The sequence below is a fragment of the Diospyros lotus genome, chromosome 14 (genome assembly GCF_014633365.1).
Source record: "Diospyros lotus cultivar Yz01 chromosome 14, ASM1463336v1, whole genome shotgun sequence".
In the NCBI taxonomy this organism is placed as follows: Eukaryota; Viridiplantae; Streptophyta; class Magnoliopsida; order Ericales; family Ebenaceae; genus Diospyros; species Diospyros lotus.
Genome location: NC_068351.1, coordinates 34,655,273 through 34,678,909, shown reverse-complemented (window position 1 = coordinate 34,678,909; position 23,637 = coordinate 34,655,273). Strand labels below are relative to the sequence as shown.

At 32.9% G+C, this 23,637-nt stretch overlaps 3 protein-coding genes across 3 annotated transcripts; all 3 read right to left on the bottom strand.

Moving 5' to 3' along the window:
• Positions 1 to 2,359: 2,359 nt before the first annotated feature.
• On the bottom strand, positions 2,360 to 2,854 carry LOC127791021 (uncharacterized). Its single transcript, XM_052320753.1, has one exon. It carries the CDS (start codon positions 2,852 to 2,854, stop codon positions 2,360 to 2,362), a length of 495 nt encoding a protein of 164 aa, XP_052176713.1.
• A 7,174-nt stretch (positions 2,855 to 10,028) lies between these two features.
• Positions 10,029 to 11,121, bottom strand: LOC127790389 (protein NUCLEAR FUSION DEFECTIVE 2-like). The gene is made up of 3 exons (XM_052319886.1): positions 10,978 to 11,121; positions 10,787 to 10,878; positions 10,029 to 10,630 (listed from the first exon to the last, which is right to left on the bottom strand). The coding sequence occupies exons 1-3, from the start codon at positions 11,038 to 11,040 to the stop codon at positions 10,225 to 10,227; spliced, it is 561 nt and encodes a 186-aa protein (XP_052175846.1). The 5' UTR covers positions 11,041 to 11,121; the 3' UTR covers positions 10,029 to 10,224.
• A 7,580-nt stretch (positions 11,122 to 18,701) lies between these two features.
• LOC127789772 (protein NUCLEAR FUSION DEFECTIVE 2-like) lies at positions 18,702 to 19,742 on the bottom strand. Its single transcript, XM_052318757.1, has 3 exons — positions 19,624 to 19,742; positions 19,432 to 19,523; positions 18,702 to 19,275 (listed from the first exon to the last, which is right to left on the bottom strand). The coding sequence occupies exons 1-3, from the start codon at positions 19,684 to 19,686 to the stop codon at positions 18,870 to 18,872; spliced, it is 561 nt and encodes a 186-aa protein (XP_052174717.1). The 5' UTR covers positions 19,687 to 19,742; the 3' UTR covers positions 18,702 to 18,869.
• Positions 19,743 to 23,637: the final 3,895 nt, after the last annotated feature.

Here is a 23,637-nt window from a genome sequence, read left to right as displayed (position 1 = left end):
GTACCCAAATTGACTCTTAGACCAACCAAGTCATGTAAATGCTCACATATCCCATTACACACAGAGCATGTCCCCACGTGAATGCAACTCAGCCATTTGTAGTACACACATAATGAAATGCACAAACCAAGTCGGGAATCTGGAGTACCAGCTCTTCTGGCCGTCTAGCGCTTATCGTAACAACCGATGACTGGCGCCCATACATCCAGCCATCAACTGCCACGACCCACGATCAACAGTCAGTGGCTTTGTACCCATACCCTTAGACACACTTACCGACACCATTAACTTTTATAGCCTATAAACTTAACATTACATAACATTTCTCCAAAACTCTTCATGTACATAACCACATAACATCATGATATCATTCTCATTCTTCCTCATTCATAAAAACCATCTCAACACACATAATAGACTCTTTAGCACATTCTCCTAATTCTGACCATAACCAATTTCTCTAAGAACCTAACCCCAACGTGTTCAGCATCATTCCCAAGGTAAATGGAGCGATACAAAGCTCCGTAACGATCAAAAAGAAAGATACTAAGATAACTTTGCTTAACTTATTCCATCGAAAATAACCTCATTAATAACATATAAATCATAGGGTGGTTGCCATGCTGAATATTATTATTAATGTGTGACACCGAATCAAGGTGAGAGAGGGTTTAGAGTACAAGAAACCTCAAAGACTTTCACAGGAAATAAATAACGCCAGGAAAGGGTTATGAGCTTGCCTGAAATCGGCTGCTTTCAGCCTCTCTTGTGCTCCCGATGCAAATTAAAACATTTCCTAGCAAATAACACAACCGAGACTTAAATTAATTAATTCTAATCACGTAAAATTTATAATTTAAACATATCATGTTTCTACTAATTTTTACTCACGTACCTGATCACTTTCTATGCCGAAAAATTCCAAAATCCTTTTATTTTCCTTATTTTCTTTTCCTTTCTTTCTTCACTTCATTTTCTTCTTCTTCTTCTCCTCCTTCCCGCGCCCACTGCTCCCTGCGCGCGCTGCTTCTTCTCCCTTCTTTCCTTCTTCTCCTCCATTTTTTCTTCTTCTTCTTCTTCTTCTTCCTCGCGCTGTTGGCCGAACTCCCCTTGCTCCCAAAGTTTCCTCTCCTTCCTCATCTATTTTCTTCTCTGCTTCACGCCAACACACTGGCCAAAATGGCCTTTAAATTGGCAAGCAAAGCTTGGTAGCCAAGCCACTCACACATCCCTAGGCCAGCCATACTTAATTTCCAATGACTTGGACGCGTGGCTGCGCCTTGCCTCTATATTAATATGCCAATATCAAGTATTTTGCCATTAATATAGTATATGTTAATATTATATACGTATATATATATTTCACTTATTTCAATTGAAAGCAATTCACGCATAGCAACTTCTCCAAATTGCAAACACTTCCCTTATTTAATTATTTTATATTATATATGAGCATATTAATTGTTATTATATTTTTATTATTATTATTATTATTTTTAAGTCACCAATATTTCATAAATCACCGTTCACTCTAAAACATCAGAATTAATAATTATCAATTACCTCTAAAATTTTGGATATTACACTATCACTTTGGGGCCAAACCTAATTTTCAACTATCACCCATACATCTTTAACATCTTTAATCTTTTTTATGTATCTACTAAACAAAAAAAATACTCTTTTGTTTTAATTTTTTTTTTTTCAAAAGTATATAAAAAAAAAAAGACCCACCCCAATTTTATTAGGACTCATTTTTATTTTACATCAATTATTCCCTACACCGAAAAAAAATCTAAAAGTGTGAAATCTTTTGTGGAACATGAAAACAAATACTAATAGATATTTTAAAATAATAATTTTTTAACCAATGAAATTAGCGAAACACCCCCGAGGGAGAAAAAAATTCCCTCATTGCCCCCTTCCTTGCTAAGAAGATTAAGGAAGAGGCGATAGTGAAATTTCCCCCATTTATGTAGATTTCCTCCAAACTCGATCGATCACCTAGTTCGACAAAAATTATGACATTCAAAAATATACGAAAATAACTAAGTTTTATTGGATCATTGAAGTTTAATCTCGTTTCACGAGACATAAGTCAATCCAAATTTTGAATCGAAAATCAAACCCTAGGTAGCTAGAGATCCTAGAGGCATTCTCATGTCTCACTATCATCAACTTTTAACTATATGATAATATGCACGACATCAATCAATCTATAGTTACACATAATATATTCCTACCATAATACTCAGAATCAAATCAAATATATAAAGTTCAAAGCAGAAAGGGGAGATAGGGAGGACCGGCGATGATGTTCGCCGTCGTCATCGACGTTTCCGGAATTCGAACACCGGCCTTAATTTGCCCGGGCCGTCACGTTCTTCCCGAAATCTGCCGACGACTTCGCCGACGTCGGGATGGCCGCGAACCTCACCGAGAAGGTACGGGACCCGTACTCCTCGTCGAAATCGCGGTTCTGCCCCGGGCCGTCGTCGAAGTTGAGGGAGTAGCTGAGAGGATCGTACTGAAATCTAGCCTTCCGCTTGCCAGCGCCGCGGCCGCGGCCGCGGCCGCTCCTGCTCAGATTAAATTGGCGCAAGAACGTCTTCCAGCGCGGCCCCGCGACGATCTCCGACCACTCGCGGAGCTTCTTCAGTGCGCTGATCCACCAGTTCTCGTCGCTCTCCGCAGTCCGCGCGACCTGTCCGACGACTGGCGATCGCTTTGCGCTTCGGAAGCAAGGAATGCGGAAGCAGCAGCGGCGGCGGCGCCTCTTGCGGGAGAGCTCCTGCGCCATTGCTTCACTGGATTCTTCGTCTTCGAAAGAGATGTCACCGCCTCCAGTAGCCATATATACGCTGGATATGTGTGTGTGTATATATATATATATAGAGAGAGAGAGAGAGAGAGAGAGAAAGAGAGAGATATATACATATATCTATATGCGTAGCCTTGAATCAGACGAAGAGGAAAGCAATCGAAGTAGCGGAATCCATGATTTAAGAACCCTAATTCTCTCTCTCTCTCTCTCTGTAGGGATTGATTGATATCATTACATCGCCACCGTGTGCAGTGGTGGCGGAAGGTTTCCACCGCAATAACCGGTAATCGCCGGTGAACAATTTTTTTTTTGTCACAAACAGGTTAAACATTGCAACTTCAAAGGAGTCAAATTTAACCATGGTTAGTAACTAATGCCATGTATCCCAACCCAAGGAGTCAAATTTAACCATGATTAGTAACTAATGGCATGTATCCCGACCCAAACCCGAACTCCCAAACTCAATCGAAAAAGAAAAAATAATATCGAATAACTTGTAATATTTAATTAAGATGAAAACATATAAAAGATAATATTACAAGATTAAAATTTAAAATCAAAATAATATTTTTTTTATGTAGTTTGATCATATGCAAACTTAATAACTCATTTATTTATCACAATAGTTAATGTCCTAAAATTTAAAAACAATATAATTTATAAACTTAATTACTAAAAAATAATGTCCTAAAATTATTATCACAATAGTTAAGTTTCAATAAATGCACTTCATTTTTACATAGACTTAATATATTTTATGCTCTTTTTAACAATTAAAAAATATAATTTTTTATTTTTGATATGCACAATGTCAAAATTTTGCATCTCGCTTATTAAAAATTATTGTTTTATGTCATTACCATGATAGAACTTTAACTCATGTATGAACTCATCTGTTTTTATAAGTAACACGCTGCGTGGATAACAAATTGATGGTATTTGAATAGATTAATTGCTTTGTTGTGCTTTCTCAATAATTAAAAAAATAAGACTTTTGATCCTTAATATACAAAATGTCAAAATTTTGCATCTCAATTATTAAAAATTGTCGCTTTAAGTCCTTATCCTGAAACACTAAAAATGATAGAAATAAGAGAATGAGAAAGCAATGAAACCGAGTTTAATAAAAAAAAATAATGGAGATTAGTTCTATCATATTTTGTTATTGAGAATAGAAAATATAATATATTTTTTTGTTAGCGATTCAAAGATTTAGGCTGCGTTTTCTTTGTTGTTTTCAAATCATTTTTAGTTTTCAATTTTCTAAAATAATGAAAACGCGTTCTTTTTACTGTTTTTAAAAATGCATTTTTAAAAACAAAAAAAAATGTAAAGAAAACTCAAAACAACAAAAAGTTGTTTTGAGTGTTTTCATTTAAAACAAACTCAAAACTCAAAACACATTTATTTATTTGTATTTTATTATTATAATAGGAAAAAATATTACAAAATTCATTAACTTTAAAATGTAAATATTTTTTAATAATATATTAACATTAAATATTTTTAATTTACTGAATAATCAAATTTATTAAATAAAATATCATTAAAAATTTATTTTTAAAATTTCAAAGAGAACGCGTTTTCTAATTTTCTATTTTAAAAAATAGATTTTCAAAATGATAAAGAGAACGCATTTTCAATTTTTTAAAAATAGACTATCAAAACAGAAAATTGAAAATGAATTCAAAACTCAAAATTAAAAATTAAAAAGTAAAGAGAACGCAACCTTAGATGTTTAGCATTTATTTATTTGGAATTTAAATTTTTTTAAAATTGTAGGTAATTTGGTCTTTTATCATTGAGCTAAATTTTAATATAATGTGCCTCGTTGGCATCACATTTTTTATGACATAGCAATTTCTCTTTTTTTACTTGTACATTCTACGTGGCATAAATAATAACTATATTCACTTCCAATTAAGATAAGAACTTAAAATAATAATTTTTAATAATTGAGATATAAGATTTTAAAATTTTACATATTAGGGATCAAATGATAGATTTTTTAATTGTTAAGAGAGTAATTAATTTATTCAAATACTGGTACTTGATCATTCATGTGGCCTGTCACTCGTCGAAACTAACGCATTCACACATACGCTAACATTTCGTCAAGATAAGAACTTAAAACAAATTTTTTAATAATTCAGATACAAAATCGTTGATGTTCTACACATCAAGGATCGAATATCATTTTTTTTTATTATTTTGAAGAAACGCCATATATATTAAGCCTTTTAGATAAGATGCATTGTTTTTAATTTTAAAATAATTTTATTAGTTAATAATAATTTGCAACATTTTATCAACCACTAAAATTGTTTTGGAACAAAAAATTATGCATATTGTTTAAAAAAAAGTTGCATTATTAAAACTTAAAAAACAATGTTTAGTATTACCCAATTAAAAAGTACATTTTTAAGTATTTAAATTTTTAATAAATGATCATTAATGAGTTATAACCTATATTTAAGTTTTGTAGTCTATGTGTATATGAATATATGTATATTTAGTTTTGGGTCCGAATCGAATTGAATCGAAATTAAAAATTACTATTTTTTGAACCAAAAACTAAACTAAAATAAGATCGGATTAGACCAAAATTTGCACTATTATACTCTCAGAGAGTCAATGGTTTGGCCTTCGCAGCCCATGCTTACCTTAAGGGGTGTCACTTAACAACTATTTGTGTTCTTACTTCTAAGTGGATCAATAAAAAATTATTTTTATTTGTTAGTTCTTTTTATCATTTCTTATGTTTCAATTATAATTTTATATATAGAGAGAGGTTTCTGTTGTTTACATCAGATAATAATTATGTTACTCGATATTAACGTAACAACATGATTATTGAGGATGTGACTCCTCAATTACGAAGAGTGGGACCCAATTTGTTGCCCAATACTATCGTGACAACATGATTATTGGGGGTGTGAGCTTCCAATTATGGAGGGTATGACTCAATTGAGTTTTATTTCTCAAATGGTTTATTATCACATCAACGTTGAACAACATAATTGTTATTTGACACAAGTAATAGATCAATTTTGTATGTATACAATGCGACAATAATGCTATATTTTTTGGGTTGACAACAATTTGTGTTTCTATATTGAAGCCGAGCAAGGAGTCGTCATTTTTGTTTGTTAATTCCTTTTTATCTTTTCCTATGTACCAAAGCTAGCCACTCCAACTTTGATGCTAATCTGTTCATTCTTCTTGAGCGGAACCCGGCTGCCACAGCAGGCCATGCTTCAGGCCTATAGGGGGGTCGGGTCTTGGGCCCAAGCCCAACCCTCCAACCCTGCTGCGGTATTAAGAAAATTAGCTTACACATATATGATGCACAAAAATGTTTGGGACACCATTTTGACATATTTAAAACTTTTTTATTTTTAAAAATATCAAAAAATGTCAAAAAAAATATTTTGAACTATTTCTATAATTTTGTAAACGTTTCGAAATCATTTCGTAATATCAAAATAATATAAAAAACTCAATTTCATCCACAAACTAACTCAAAATTTTTTCATCAGGTTGGAGATGAAATTTTTTTCTTTTCTAACTCAAAATTTTTATTTTCTTTTAATTTATTTGAATGTATTATAAAATTTATATCTTTTATATTGAATAATTATTTTTTATAATTTTTTATATTAAAAATTATATTTATAACAAAAATTATATTTTTTTATTCACACATTTTCACCCAAAACTCATTTGATATTTCTCTTCAAAGAATAATGATTTGTTGTCCTATTAGATAGGTCGATTAAGGGATCCTATCAAACAAAATTCCTACTTTACCCTCATTTCCTTTTAGTGATGTTAAAAAGCAAAAAGGGTAAAATGAGAAATTTCACCATTAGATCACCTACTCGACCTATTTAATAGGACCAAATATCAATGCTGGACTCTCTGGGCTCAATTTTGACCCTATATCTCAATCCATCTCTCAACTTATTTCTTGGGCCAATCTCGACCCATCTCTTGATTTAGCATTAGTGTGTCTCATCATTATTGCAACTTTTATTGGATAATCGCACGACCGCTTTAGATGCCATCCACATTAATAAGAGTCTCGTCGTCACTATGCTAGTATCTGAGAATCTCCATTGACACCGGATACTCAATCTCATCACTACGCACAACGCATGTATGCAGGAGGACATCTCTTTCTCTTATATTAGTTAGCTCTTTTCAGATGTAAGGTATGTTCTGCCTTCTGACACACTGTTATTTCTTTATTTTCTTACTTACTTGAGCGTCGGAATGTTTGCAAATGCCAATCACCTCCTAAATGGACCTGTCACCAGAGCCCGCGTCTTGCTGTTGCGATCCCGCCTCCGATCGCTCTTTTTAGAAAGGAAAGAACAAATGCCTATGCTCAAAACCTGTAAAAATAACACATCTTGGACAGGAAAAAAAATATATACAAAGTTTACAAAGAGGCCGTATGACCTCCCTAAAACTACTTTGAGACTCGGTGATAAGAAGAAACTTAAATTGCACAGAAAAAAATATAGAAAATGAATATAGTATAAAATAAAAATAAAAATAAAAATATATATTTTTAAAAAAAATAAAAAAACAAAAATATAAAAAAACATGTAAATAAAATAAATATAAGTATCTTTTTGTAAATATAATTTTTAATATAAAATTTTATAAAAAAAATTATTTAATTTAAAGATAAACATAAATTTCACAATACATTTAAACAAAAAAAAATATAAGTTTTATGAATCATAATTTACTAATTAAAAATAAATAATAAATTTTAAAAAAAAAAATCTGTCTCTAACTTGATTAGAGATGGAATAAACTCCTTTAAGATTTAGTGACAAGAAAAAACTTAAATGGCACGAAAATAGATACAATATAAAATAAAAATAAGAAAATATATTTTTAAAAAATAAATAATAAAATGTGAGAAATCACCTAAATAAAACAAATATAATAACCTTTCTGTAAATATAATTTTTAATATAAAAAATAATTATTCAATCTAAAGATAAACATAAATTCTATAATGTATTCAAATAAAAATAAACATAAGTTATATGAATCATAACTTACTAATTAAAAATAAATAATAAATTAAAAAAAATCCATCTCTAACTTCTCTGAAGTATTTACAGCGAAACCAACTCAGCAAAAGGGTATTGAAAATCTAAAAAGGGTTTCAGTTCATCAACTGGATAAACTAATCAAACAAGAATCAATGACCTTCTTAACATGGATTCTAAAGAGAATACCAAAGATCATTAACAGAACAGACCAGTATATATAGCATATACAATAAGTGATCCTATGTTATTGAAAAATATGCAACTTCCTAATTGAATTGCACGACAAGTGAACTTGCTACTTCTGTAAATGATCCATTTACCTGGAAACCAATTCGGCCATCATGCGATTGAAATATCTCAAAAGAATTTCAGTTTATCTACTGGAAAAACTAACCAAACAAGGATCAATATAAATTTCCGGGTCATCTTAACATGGATTCCAAAAGAATACCAAAGATCATTGATAAATACCAATATGGGACATATAGAAACCAAATACTTGTTGCTCTATTGAAAAATATGCAACTTTCCAATTGGATTGAGCTACAAGTTAAGCCGCATAACTAACATGCCCAACTGGGAGGCCAAGGTGAGATTTACAACACTCAGTGACGCCTCTTTGAGAATTCAGTACAGTGCACGCCATGTGCATTTCGGCCGTAAGGGAAAGAGTTTTCACTGATAAGTTACTACTAATAAGAAAATTAATTGATATGTATATTTTACTGTCTAACACGCTACAGATATGCACTGATGAGTCTCCTAGACTTGTTAAATTTAATAACTTAACAACCCATTGAGCTGGGGCACAGAAAAATCAGGAAACATAATCTTTAGTACATTAATAGACACACTTGAGCTTGATATTTAGTAGAAACTGCAGCTCTTTGTACGCAAGTTAACAGCTAAAGGATAGAAACAAGTAAGCATCCTTGAACTATGTCCCAAACAAGGATCTGAGAAGGGAAAACAAAATGTAGGAGTTGAGATTAGATTCGTTCCTTTATTTTGGTTGGACAAGAAAATAACAAAAAGATGAAGAATTGTAACATTCCAAGGGTTTTCCAAGAATGGAATTATGGAGGAGTTTGGGAGTGAGAGAATAGAAAGGGAGGGAGAAAAAAGAAGAAAGGGGGAAATTCAGGAGAACGGAGGGAAAATTAGAAGAATTAAGAGAGGGAAACATAATTCAAATTCATTCATCAGCTGACATTCTCTACTTCTTCAACTTATTTATAGGTTGTTACATCCCTTTAATTAGTAATTAACTGTAGGTACAACACCATAATAGCCTAAGGTACAACAAAGAAAAATACATGTAACCGAAGAATTACTCCTATGCCCTTGGAGTCGTGACAAGAATCAATAAGTTTTCAAACACTTCATTGCACAATCACAGGCCATTCAATAAGTTAGTGCTCTTTAATAAGTTAGTGCTTTTTGCTAAAAACATCATGGACAAACACCAAAAGGAGTTCACCAACATAAGCAAAGCACCAGAATCCAAATCCCAACATTTGTGATAAAAAAATATTCATCAAACAGTTTGCTGTTCGATCATAGCTATTCAATCAAATGGTGTTCATTGCTAAAACATCAAGCACAACCACCAATGGAAACAAATCATTTAAAGCACAACCCCAACAATAAGGAAGCAGCATTATCATATGTAATTATTGGGGAGGAGAATCCCACATAGAGTGCGAGTTATAGGAGGTCACTCCCTTTCCCCACAAGGACCATTGGCCAGAGCGGACAGTACAGCTGTGGCTTAGAGGTCACTCCCTTTCCCCGAAAGGATCCCTTTTAGGATAAAAACCTTGAAGGCCAACCTCATGCACCATTGGCCAGAGCGGACAATACTCTGTACAACACAGTCAAAAGACTCAAAACTTTGACCAAATCATAAAGCATCATCTATGGGAATCCCATACATACCCCCCCATAAGCACAGCTCATCCTCAATTGAGGGGTTCGTGTTAGGGAGGGAGAATCCAAGATCAAGTGGGAGTCAATGGAAGCTATGGCTTATAAGGGGTCACTCCCTTTTCCTACAAGAGTATTTTTCATGACAAAACCATGCAGGCTACGCCATTATGCACTTTTAGCCAAAGCGAACAAGTAGCTCATAGGAGACAAACCAGAACTTTGATCGCATCACTAATATTCACATATCCACCAAACAGATAATATATAAAATCACAGGGCATTCAGTCAACTAGTGTTCTCCACGAAGACATAAGCAAATCATACAAACCTAGACCCCAGAGATGGGAAAATCGGTTAAGTATATAACAGTGTATGACATACAATCACATCCGCAACTTACAGTGCAAATGCTCTTCCAATGCCGCCACCGTGAACCCTCCAGAACACAGCCCCGGCTGAATCAGCCGTCCCGTTATCGACCGCAATAGCCCCAAAAACCGCCCGGAAAGCACCGCAAACCACCGCCGGGGCAGACGAATTGGTCTTGGGAGAAACCCGTACCACCTTCTCCAATCCCAACCGCATTCCATCGGCAGTGCACGACGACTCCACGTTGGAAATCTCCGATATCCGGCGGGTCAGATCCTTCGCCGATACATCGACGTCATTGATCAGCGATCGGAGCGAAACTGCCGCCTCGATCGCGCTCGCCCCCAAAATGCTCAGCGCCTTGTTGTTCTCCTCCGAGTACGACGCGTGAGTCATGGCCCGTCGCAGAAGACTGATGCTCTTGAAAACATAGCTGAAACAGAGAGACAAAACAACGTCCAACAAAGGAAAAGCATATTTGAAAGCATTTCCGAATAATTTTACGAATGCTGACAATCAGTATAGTGCATAAACAAAAATCGCTAGTTTTCACACCATAAAAACTATAAAAAAACATGAATTGACTTGCCCGATCTGTTTTTGTAGGATTTTGAGGGCAGTGGAGAAAGGGGAAATGGATTCAATGCCATGATCGCGGAGTGAGCCCGCTGAAGCGGATACCTGAGAGGTACTAACGGAGGAATGTTAGGTTCGGGAGAAAGGAAAGTGAAGAAGATAGTGATCGTACCTGAAGGAAAGTGAAGAAGATAGTGACAGTACCTGAAGATGACAGTGGATCACCAGGGCGACGAAGCCGACGGCAACCAATCCCCGGCGACGCATCTCTCTCTCCCTCTCTCTGCAATGGGGAAAGGGAAGACTTGACGAAGACTAAGGAGAGACTGAGAGTGATGAGTACCTAAAACGATACAATATTTTAGTTATTTAAATAATAGATTTATTTTAATGCAAAAACACGTAATGAATTTTCTATAATTAAAAATATGGAAATGTTATTATCAAACTGATTTAATTGTTTAAATTAATAGAATAAACTTATGTCAAAAATTAAATTGAACAAATTAAAAATTTTAAAAAATAAAAAAATTAAACTGACAGCAAAATTAAAAATACAAAAAATTAAAATAATAAAATACAAAAAAAGGTCATTTTTTAAATTTTAGTCGATCCAATTATTTAAGATTTTTTTAATATTAAATCTGAACTGAATTGAAATAATCTAAAGAAATTCTATTTGCAGCCACCATTTTACTCTTTACACCTAGCTTTTAATATACCTAAAATATCCTCTTTTTTTTAAATTTATTTTTACTCTCTTTATTACACCCATTTTCTTTCTCAATACATCACTTGTCAATCACCATACGTGATCACTTATTCAAATCGAAAATGATGCACCTCGTCAAATGTGATAGGATGAAGATAAAAAATGAATGAAAATATAGACATAAAATAGAAGAAAAATGGCGATGCATACAAACATATACAAAGAGATACATGTATATATATATGCACATATATATACATATAGTTATACAAACACATATATACACATTCGAAGTCACAATGACACACGTATAGACATTTCTAAATGCATAAACACACGCGCAGACACATATATATATATATACACGTGTATACGCGTGCGCGCGCACACAAACATATATATATATAGACACAGGCTGTGACCATATCTGCTGGCAACGACCATACTCGCCGACATGAGCCATGAAAGCCGTCCCTGAACCCTTGGGTTTGGGGGCTTCAAGGCGTCCCGAACCCTAAGGTTTGAGGCACATGAGAAGAGATTTAACCAATTATTACCAAACATTATCTAATAATTTTTTATTTAAAATATTTTAATTTTTTTTCTCTATGTAGGAATTGATTAATATCATTACATCACCACCGTGTGTTGTGGTGGCGAAAGGTTTCCACCGCAATAATCGGTAATCGCCGACGAACAATTTTTTTTTTTTGTCACAAACGGGTTAAACATTGCAGCTTCAAATGAGTCAAATTTAACCATGGTTAGTAACTAATGACATATATCTTGACCCAATTAGTCAAATTTAACCATGATTAGTAACTAATGGAATGTATCCCTACCCAAACTCGATCGAGGAAGAGAAAATAATATCTAATAACTTGTAATATTTAATTAAGATGAAAACATCTAAAAGATAATATTGAAAGATTAAAATTTAAAATCAAAATAATATTTTTTATGTAATTTGATCATATACAAACTTAATAATTCATTTATTTATCACAATAGTTAATGCCCTAAAATTTTTAAAAAATATAATTTATAAACTTAATTATTAAAATGATAATGTCCTAAAACTATTATCACAATAGTTAAATTTCAATAAATGCATTTTTTTTTTACATAGACTTAATATATTTGTTGCTCTTTTAACAATTAAAAAATATAATTTTTGATTTTTGATGCGCAAAACGTCAAAATTTCATATCTCATTTATTAAAAATTATTGTTTTATGTCATTATTGTGACGGGATTTTAACGTGTCCATTTCTAAAAGTAACACACCACGTGGATAATCGATTAACAGTATTTGAATATACTAACTGTTTTGTTATACTTTTTCAATAATTAAAAAATATGGCATTTGATATCTGATATACAAAATGTCACAATTTTGCATATCAACTATTAAAAATTATCGCTTTAAATCCTTATGTTGACACACAAAAGATGATAGAAGCAAGAGAATGAGAGAACAATGGAATCGAGTTCAATAAAAAGAAATGATGGAGATTAGTTCTTTCATGTTTTGTGATTGAAAAAAGAAAATATAGTTTTTTTCTTTTTTGGTTAGTGATTCGAAGATTTAGGTGTTTGGCATTTATTTATTTGGGATTTAAGGGATTTTTTAAGCTATAGGTAATTTGGTCTTTTTCCCATCGAGATAAATTTTAATATAATATATCTCGTTGATATCACATTTTTTATGACATAACACTTTCTATTTTTTACGTATACGTTTTACATGACATAAATAATAACTTTGTTCACTCTCAGTTAAGATAAGAACTTAAAACAATAATTTTTAATAATTGAGATATAAAATCTTAAAGTTTTACATATTAGGGACTAAACGACATATTTTTTAATTGTTGAGAGATCATAACAAACCAATTAGTCTATTCAAATATTGGTAATCGATCATCCATCTAGCCTGTCACTCGTCGAAACTAACACATTCACAAATATGCTAACATTTCGTTATGATAAGAACTTAAAACAAAATTTTTAATAATTGTGATACAGAATCGTTGACGTTCTACACATTGAGAACCAAATATCATATTTTTTATTATTTTAAAGAAACGCCATATATATTAAGCCTTTTAGATAAGATATATTATTTTTAATCTTAAAATAATTTTATTAGTTAATAATAATTTGTAACATTTTATCCATCGTTAAAATTGTTTTGGAACAAAAAATTAGGCATATTATTTAAAAATAAGGCACATTATTAAAACTTAAAAAATAGTATTTAGTATTACCCAATTAAAAAGTACATTTTTAAGTATTTAAATTTTTAATAAATGATCATTAATGAGTTATAACCTATATTTATGTTTTATAGTCTCTATATACATATGAATATATGTATACTTAGTTTTGGGTCTGGATTGAATCGAAATTAAAAATTACTATTTTTTAAACCAAAGACTAAACCAAAATAAGATCGGATTGGACCAAAATTTGTGCAGTTCTATTCGAGTCAATGGTTTGGCCTTTGCAGCCCATGCTTACCTTAAGAGGTGTTACTTGACAACTATTTGTGTTCCTATTTTTAGGTGGATCAACAAAAAATCATTTTTATTTGTTAGTTCTTTTTATCATTTCTTATGTTTCAATTATAATTTTATATATGTAGAGAGAGAAACTGAAAGTTTTGTTATTCACGTCAGATAACAATTATGTTACCCGATATTAACCTAACAACATGATCATTGAAGATATGAGGCCTCAATTAAAAAAAGGACGCAATTTGTTGTCCGATACTAACGTAACAACATGATTATTGGGGGTGTAAGCTTCCAATTATGAAGGATATGACTCAATTGAGTTTCACTTATCAAATGATTTATTATCACATCAACGTCGGACAACATAATTGTTATTTGATGCAAATAATAGATCAATTTTGTATATATACAATGCGACAATAATGCTATATTTTTTGGGTTGACAACAATTTGTGTTTCTATATTGAAGCCGAACAAGGAGTCAGTCATTTTTGTTTGTTAATTCCTTTTTATCTTTTCCTATGTACCAAATATATGTATAAATATACATAAATGCGAGGGTGATCTAATAATAATTTATTATATGAAACGATGGGGGTGTTTCTTGCTTCCTTCAGATCATTTGGTTAACAAAGCTAGCCACTCCAACTTTGTTGGTAATCTGTTCATTCTTCTTGAGCGGAACCCGGCTGCCACAGCAGGCCATGCTTTAGCCCTAGGGGCTGCTGCGGTATTAAGAAAATTAGCTTACACATATATGATGCATACAAATATTTCGAAACACCATTTTAACATATTTAAAACTTTTTTATTTTTAAAAATATCAAAAAATGTCAAAAAAAAATATTTTGAACTATTTCTATAATTTTGTCAAAAAAAATATTATCAAACAAAATTCCTACTTTACCATCATTTCCATTTAGTGATGTTAAAAGCGAAAAAGGGTAAAATGAGAAATTTCACCAAGTAAGATCACCTTCTCAGCCTATTTAATATGACCAAATATCAATGCTGGACCCTCTGGGCCCAATTTTGACCCTATATCTTGGTCCATCTTTCAACCCATTTCTTGGCTCTCTCTCTCTCTTGGCCCAATCTCGGCCCATCTCTTGGTTTCGCGCTAGTCTGTTGCATCATTATTGCAACTCTCACTGGGTATCCGTATGGCCGCCTTAGATCTCATTCACATTAATAGCATATCTCATCCACATTAATGAGGGTTTCGTCGTCACCATATTGTTACCTAGGAATCTCCGTCGGTGCCGAATAGTCAATCTCATCACTTGCAGATGCACGATACATGCATGCAGGAGAACATTTCATCCTTCTATATCAATCAACTATTTTCAGATCAAATGTATGTTTTGTCTTCTGACCTACTAATACATTGTCATCTCCTTACTTTCTTACTCACTCGAGCATTGAAGTGCTTGTAGGTGCCAGCTACCTTTCTGATGAACCCATCACCAGAGCCCATGCTCTGCCGTTGCGATCCTACCTCTTGTTGCTCCCTTTAGTCAGGAAAAAACAAATGTTTATGCTAAACATAACTCATCTTTGGCAGGAAAAAACATATACAAAGTTCACAAACAGACCATATGACCTCTCCAAAACGAGTGCGGTTTTGTTCACCCCCTTTAACGGAGTGAACATAATCCTCAATATTTTGAGAGTTAAAAGTAACAAATGGACAGTACTTTGATTTGCTATTTGGCTACCCCTCCATTATTTTTAACCCTCAAAATACTGAGAGTTATGTTTACTCTCGTTAAAGAGGATGAACAAAATCGCACTCCTCCAAAACTCCTTTGAGACTTAGTGACAAGAAGAAACCTAAATTGCACGAAAATAATAGAAAATAAATATAGTATAAAATAAAAATAAAAAAATATATTTTTTTAAAAACAAAAATATAAAAAAATATGTAAATAAAATAAATATAAGAATCTTTTTTGTAAATATAATTTTTAATATAAAATTTTATAAAAAAATCATTATTTAATTTAAAAATAAACATAAATTCCACAAGTAAACAAAAATAAATATAAGTTCTATTGAATCATAATTTATTAATTAAAAATAAATAATAAATTTAAAAAAAAAATGTCTCTAACTTGATTAGAGATGGAATAAACTCCTTTAAGATTTAGTGATAAGAAAAAACTTAAATTGCACGAAAATGAATAGAATATAAAATAAAAAAATAAAAAAAAATGTAAGAAACACTTAACTAAAACAAATATAAGAACATTTCTATAAATATAATTTTTAATATAATAAATAATTATTCAATCTAAAGATAAACATAAACATAAATTCTACAATGCATTCAAATAAAAATAAACATAAGTTCTATCATCCATGAATCATAACTTACTAATTAAAAATAAATAATAAATTCAAAAGAAATCCATCTCTAACTTAATTAGAAATAAAAAAAAAAATTGTCTCTAAACTTTTTGTGGACAGAAATCCATTTCTAAATCAGAAATATATTTTTGATATTTTTCAAATATTACGAAATGATCCCAAAATTATAGAAACAATCCAGAAATGTTTTTTTTTGTATTTCTCAATGATTTGATAAGAAAAATTTTAGAAATACCAAAACGGCACCACCAAAACGTTTCTGTGCGGTCATAGGAAGAAACCAACAAGCGCACCATGCTAACTTATCAACTCCCTTAGTTTGCAACTTCTCTGAAGTATTTACAGCGAAAAAAGGGTTTCAGTTCATCAACTGGATAAACTAATCAAACAAGAATCAATGGCCTGCTTAACATGGATTCTAAAGAGAATACCAAAGATCATTAACAGAACAGACCAGTATATATAGCATATACAATAAGTGATCCTATGTTATTGAAAAATATGCAACTTCCTAATTGAATTGCACGACAAGTGAACTTGCTACTTCTGTAAATGATCCATTTACCTGGAAACCAATTCGGCCATCATGCGATTGAAAAATCTCAAAAGAATTTCAGTTTATCTACTGGAAAAACTAACCAAACAAGGATCAATATAAATTTCCGGGTCATCTTAAATAAATACCAATATGGGACATATAGAAACCAAATACTTGCTGCTCTATTGAAAAATATGCAACTTTCCAATTGGATTGAGCTACAAGTTAAGCCGCATAACTAACATGCCCAACTGGGAAGCCAAGGTGAGATTTACAACAGTCAGTGACGCCTCTTTGAGAATTCAGTACAGTGCACGCCATGTGCATTTCGGTCGTAAGGGAAAGAGTTTTCACTGATAAGTTACTACTAATAAGAAAATTAATTGATATGTATGTTTTACTGTCTAACACGCTACAGATATGCATTGATGGGTCTCCTAGACTTTGTTAAATTTAATAACTTAACAACCCATTGAGCTGTGGCACAGAAAAATCAGGAAACATAATCTTTTAGTACATTAATAGACACACTTGAGCTTGATATTTAGTAGAAACTGCAGCTCTTTGTACGCAAGTTAACATCTAAAATAGAAACAAGTAAGCATCCTTGAACTATGTCCCAAACTAAGATCTGAGAAGGGAAAACAAAATGTAGGAGTTGAGATTAGATTCGTTCCTTTATTTTGGTTGGACAAGAAAATAACAAAAAGATGAAGAATTGTAACATTCCAAGGGTTTTCCAAGAACGGAATTATGGAGGAGTTTGGGAGTGAGAGAATAGAAAGGGAGGGAGTAAAAAGAAGAAAGGGGGAAATTCAGGAGAATGGAGGGAAAATTAGAAGAATTAAGAGAGGGAAACAGAATTCAAATTCATTCATCAGCAGACATTCTCTACTTCTTCAACCTATTTATAGGTTGTTACATCCCTTCAATTAGTAACTAACTGTAAGTACAACACCATAATAGCCTAAGGTACAACAAAGAAAAATACATGTAACCAAAGAATTACTCCTATGCCCTTGGGGTCGTGACAAGAATCAATAAATTTTCAAACAGTTCATTGCACAATCACAGGTCATTCAATAAGTTAGTGCTCTTTGCTAAAAACATCATGGACAACCACCAAAAGAGTTCACCAACATAAGCAAAGCACCAGAATCCAAATCCCAACATTTGTGATAAAAAAAAATTCATCAAACAGTTTGCTGTTTGATCATAGCTATTCAATCAAATGGTGTTCATCACTAAAACATCAAGCACAACCACCAATGGAAACAAATCATTTAAAGCACAAACCCAACAATAAGGAAGCAGAATTATCATATGTAATTATTGGGGAGGAGAATCCCGCTTTGAGTGCGAGTTATAAGAGGTCACCCCCTTTCCCCACAAGAACCATCGGCCAGAGCGGACAATACAGCTGTGGCTTATAAGAGGTCACTCCCTTTCCCCACAAGGACCCATTTTAGGATAAAAACCACGAAGGCCAACCTCGTGCACCATTGGCCAGAGCAGACAATACTCTGTACAATACAGTCAAAAGACTCAAAACTTTGACCAAATCATAAAGCATCATCTATGGGAAACCCATACATATCCCCCCCATAAGCACAGCTCATCCTCAATTGAGGGGTTCGTGTTAGGGAGGGAGAATCCAAGATCAAGTGGGAGTCAATGGAAGCTATGGCTTATAAGGGGTCACTCCCTTTTCCTACAAGAGTATTTTTCATGACAAAACCATGCAAGCTACGCCGTTATGCACTTTTAGCCAACGCGAACAAGTAGCTCATAGAAGAAAAACCAGAACTTTGATCGCATCACTAATATTCACATATCCACCAAACAGATAACTGGTGTTCTCCACGAAAACATGAGCAAATCATACAAACCTAGACCCCGAAGATGGGAAAATCGGTTAAGTATATAACATCGTATAACATACAATCACATCCGCAACTTACAGTGCAAATGCTCTTCCAATGCCGCCACCGTGAACCCTCCAGAACACGGCCCCGGCAAAATCAGCCGTCCCATTATCGACCGCAATAGCCCCAAAAACCGCCCGGAAAGCACCGCAAACCACCGCCGGCGCAGACGAATTGGTCTTGGGAGAAACCCGGACCACCTTCTCCAACCCCAACCGCATTCCATCGGCAGTGCACGACGACTCCACATTGGAAATCTCCGATATACGGCGGTTCAGATCCTTCGCCGATACATCGACGTCATTGATCAGCGATCGGAGCGAAACTTCCGTCTCGATCGCGCTCGCCCCCAAAATGCTCAGCGCCTTGTTGTTCTCCTCCGAGTACGACGCGTGAGTCATGGCCCGTCGCAGAAGACTGATGCTCTTGAAAGCATAGCTGAAACAGAGAAACAAAACAACGTCCAACAAAGGAAAAGCATATTCAAAAGCATTTCCGAATAATCTTACGAATTCTGACAATCATTAGAGCTCAGAAACAAAAATCGCTAGTTTTCACACCATATAAACTATAAAGAAACATGAATTGACTTGCCCGATCTGTTCTTGGAGGGTTTTGAGGGCAGTGGAGAAAGGGGAAGTGAATTCAATGCCATGATCGCGTAGTGAGCCGGCTGAAGCGGAGACCTGAGAGGTGCTAACGGAGGAATGTTAGGGTTCGGGAGAAAGGAAAGTGAAGAAGATAGTGATCGTACCTGAAGGAAAGTGAAGAAGATAGTGATCGTACCTGAAGATGACAGTGGATCACCAGGGCGATGAAGCCGACGGCAACCAATCCCCGGCGACGCATATCCCTCTCTCTCTCTGCAATGGGGAAAGGGAAGACTTGAGGAAGACAAAGGAGAGACTGAGAGTGATGAGTACTTAAAACGATACAATATTTTAGTTATTTAAATAATAGATTTATTTTAATGCCAAAACACATAGTGAATTTTCTATAATTAAAAATATGGAAATGTTATTATCAAACTGATTTAATCGTTTAAATTAATAGAATAAACTTATGCCAAAAATCAAATTGAATAAATTTTTAAATTGAACAAATTAAAAAAAATAAAATTAAAAAAACAAACAAAAAAATAAAATGCAAAAACGACTTCAATAATTTAAGATTTTTTCATTATAAATACTGAACTGAATTGAAATAATTCAAACTATTGATAAACTGAATCAGCTTACAATTTCAATCAATTCAAGCCGATAATTTTGGTCAATTCAATTAAATTATTTTAAGTTTAACTGAAATATTATTCATCCCTAACTTTTATACCTAATTTTAACATTTTGAATAACTTTTCGTATTTATATATTTATATTATATAAATATAATATATAATATAATACATCAATATACAAATGTCATTTAAGTATCAAAATTAAGTGTTTAAATAGTATTTTTGTTAAGAATAAGGATCACTTGCTAAATAAACTACCATATTTCGGGCATGTTTGTTGTAGCTTAAAATCTGTAACTTTTAGCTTCTAATTTCAAAAAAGTTGAGATGTAGTGTTTGTTTTAACTTATAGAATTATAACTTATAATTTTTACTAGCTTTTAGAAGGAGTAGAAGCTGGCTTTTTCAAAGCTGGGGTACTCCAGCTTTTACAACTTCTGCTTAAATGATTATAGTTTTATGACAAATTTGCCCTTATTTTTAACAAAGAATTACCCTCATGTCTACGTAATCATGGGTTTTTCTTCTCCACCACCATCTTCATTTTCAAATCTCTTATTCTCTTTTGTCATCTTTCTCTTTCTCTATACTTTAATTAATTTTTTTATAACACTTGAAATTTATACATATACACTAATTAATTTTTAAATTATCATTCTATAACTACTAAGGGTATTATGGATAATTATAAAAAAATAAGTTATTTTACAACTTGTGGTATTAAACACCACAACTACTTAACTACAACTTCTAAGAAGTTGCAGCAAATAGGTTCACAACTTATTCTAAGTTTTAAAAACTATAATCTAAGAAGTTATAAGTTATAATTTCTTTAATTAAGCTGTAACAAACGGGGCCTTCATCAATGGCTAAAGTTGGTATTTGTGTTTTAAAAAGTGTTAAAAAAGTTATTGTATTTTCATATCCAATACCAATTTGTAATTGTGCACAATTCTTCAAATTCAAATTTAAGATTTCGTTTGGGTATTTATAATCGTAGTTCATTATTTTAATCTAAACTCTCGTTAAAGCTTATATTTATTTAAATAGGTCCTTAAATTTTTTAAATATAGTCTTAACGCCCCTTTATTACTAATATTGTTAAATTAATTGATTATAAACTCTTTAAATTAGGCCTTTTAACCCGTATACTCCGTAACTTTATTTTGTTGTTACATCATTTTTTGAGCTTTTTTTAAATGGTTATAATATTTTATCCATTGGAATAAATATTTTAATAAACTAAATCAAGTAGAGATTATGGATGATTCTAATTTAAATTGGTTTAATGAAGGTTGTTTTTCAAGAAGAGGAACTTAGATATTTTTGAAAAGTTTAAGAATTAATTTAAAAAAATAAAATTTAAAGAGAGTTAGGGTTATAATTAAATTGAGTTGAGTTGAACTTAATCTAGTGAGGTAATTTATAAACTCAAGCTCAAGTCGAGCTCTACTCATCAAAAGATTAATGAGCCATGCTCGAGCATTTGTTGACAAGTCCAAGCTCGTTAAATTCTATTATTTCAGTTAAACCTAATTTGCTATTTTACTTTATTATATATACATATATTATATTATATTAAATAATTAAATTAATATATAATAATTTTAAACATATTCACTTTTATTATATTATTATAATAATTTAAAATTTGATAAGTTTATGTTAAATAATATATTAATGTATTTATAAATGAAGTTGTTTATGAATTATTCCCAAAACTTTACTCGAATATATTTGTAAGTTTTAATAAGTTAAAATTTATTGAATTAAAATTTGGTTTGTATACAAATCAAAATTTAAAGTTAGGTTAAAACTCAATTCATTTATCTTGACGAATGAATTCGAATAAGGTTTTGCCGAATCGAATACTAAGTCATTCACGAACGACTAAGATCATTTGCGACCATAAAGAGATTGTATAATTAATTTATTTAATACCATTACTAAAAAAAGGGGTAAATGACTAAATAAAAAAAAACTTTAGAAATTTATTTAACAAAATATAAAGTTTAAAATGAATATAAATTAAAAATTAGAAACGTTGTAGACGAATTTACTATTGAAACGAACTTATTTTCATTAACGAGAAGGCGCCTTATAATGGGTCATTCTATACTGTGGGCTGAGCCCAATCTGTATATATTTTGAGAGGCGGCCCAATGATAGCCTACATCACGACATGGACTCAAAGCCCGGCCCATGGTACGTTCGGTGCGTTCGTCATAAACGACGTCGTTGGAAGCAGAAAAAGGAAGGGGTTTTGCTTGCAGCGTACTTCACACTGCAATTGGCTCACCAAATAGATATTAGGGTTCAAATCTCAAGCGCGAAGGCTCTCCGAGGCTTCCAAATCCGTCGCTCTATCTTCAATCTGATCGCCACCGCAGGTTTTTTGCGATTTGAGTCGGAATGGCAGCTGAACCCAAGGCACCGGCTGAGGAAACCAAAATCGACCTGTTCGAAGACGATGACGAGTTCGAGGAGTTCGAGATTAACGAAGGTAAATCCATCTTATTCCAGTTGAGATCAATACGTGCTTTGGTTTGTATGTTTTTTGGTTAGTTTGATGTACCGTGTCTCTTTCTCTGAGAATGTCAAGGCATTCATGGTAACGGAGTGATCATGTCTTAATTCTTGTGGGTGGGTATGTCCGTTTGTTTGTTGCCCGGAATGTGCGGGCTGGAATTTGATCTTACATCGCGTAGGCTCCAGATGGGCGAATCTAGGAATTATGGTAAGAGGGGTGCTAAAGTAGACGAATGAAAAATGTTACAACTGGTAAGAAATTCAGAGGAAACCACTAGGACCCGTTTGGCCATGCTGTGGGGAAGGAGAATAGCGTATTTTTATAGCAAAAGCGCATTTTTATGCATTTTGTAGCGTTTGACCAACAATTAGAAACTGCTTTTAGACGACCACTGGAGCAATTTTTCAGCTGTATAGCTCAAGCATATGCAGAAAATTGAATTATTATTTGACAAGAGTATGCTCAATATATGTTTAAAAATTACAGCCACTAGCTTTCCCATTTGACCCCCTGTTTCAATCCCCTTTTCATTTTTGAACCCTAAACCCTATCATGAACAAGAGCAAGAGCAAAGTTTTACATCCATTGCCACGGTTAGTGGTTGTCATTGTTGGGTGCACTGCTGCCGGCACTTTGAAAATGGAGGGGAAATGACCCCTTTCTGTATTAGTTCCGCCGCCAGAGTTCTCCTCCAGTCTCCAATGTCTTCAGGCAAGCCGTCCTCTGAAGTCCCTGTCACACCCTTGAATTAGGGCTGGCAATTCGGTAATTCAGAATGCAAGAATGATAGGAATTTAAAAGAACAGAATGGGGAAGGAAACAGAACAGAAAGAGAGAGAGAGAGAGATAGACAGAAGGGAGAGGAGAAAGAACGAGAGAGAGAACAAGATAGAAAGGGATGATCTTGTTTATTATCTTCCATGTCCCTTCCATACTGCCTCAGGTCTCTATATAGAGCTTCTAACACCCTTCAACAACTGTGCAACCACCTAACTAACAGTCAAAACAGATAGCTGTTATACAACTAGCCTTTTAC

Excerpts from the sequence above, each read along its gene's own strand:
- LOC127791021 (XM_052320753.1), bottom strand. The coding sequence starts at position 2,854 with ATGGCTACTGGAGGCGGTGACATCTCTTTCGAAGACGAAGAATCCAGT.
- LOC127790389 (XM_052319886.1), bottom strand. The coding sequence starts at position 11,040 with ATGCGTCGCCGGGGATTGGTTGCCGTCGGCTTCGTCGCCCTGGTGATC. Across the intron at positions 10,879-10,977 it reads TGATCCACTGTCATCTTCAG|GTATCCGCTTCAGCGGGCTC; the intron begins GTACTGTCACTA and ends AGTACCTCTCAG. Across the intron at positions 10,631-10,786 it reads ATCCTACAAAAACAGATCGG|CTATGTTTTCAAGAGCATCA; the intron begins GCAAGTCAATTC and ends TCTCTGTTTCAG.
- LOC127789772 (XM_052318757.1), bottom strand. The coding sequence starts at position 19,686 with ATGCGTCGCCGGGGATTGGTTGCCGTCGGCTTCATCGCCCTGGTGATC. Across the intron at positions 19,524-19,623 it reads TGATCCACTGTCATCTTCAG|GTCTCCGCTTCAGCCGGCTC; the intron begins GTACGATCACTA and ends AGCACCTCTCAG. Across the intron at positions 19,276-19,431 it reads ACCCTCCAAGAACAGATCGG|CTATGCTTTCAAGAGCATCA; the intron begins GCAAGTCAATTC and ends TCTCTGTTTCAG.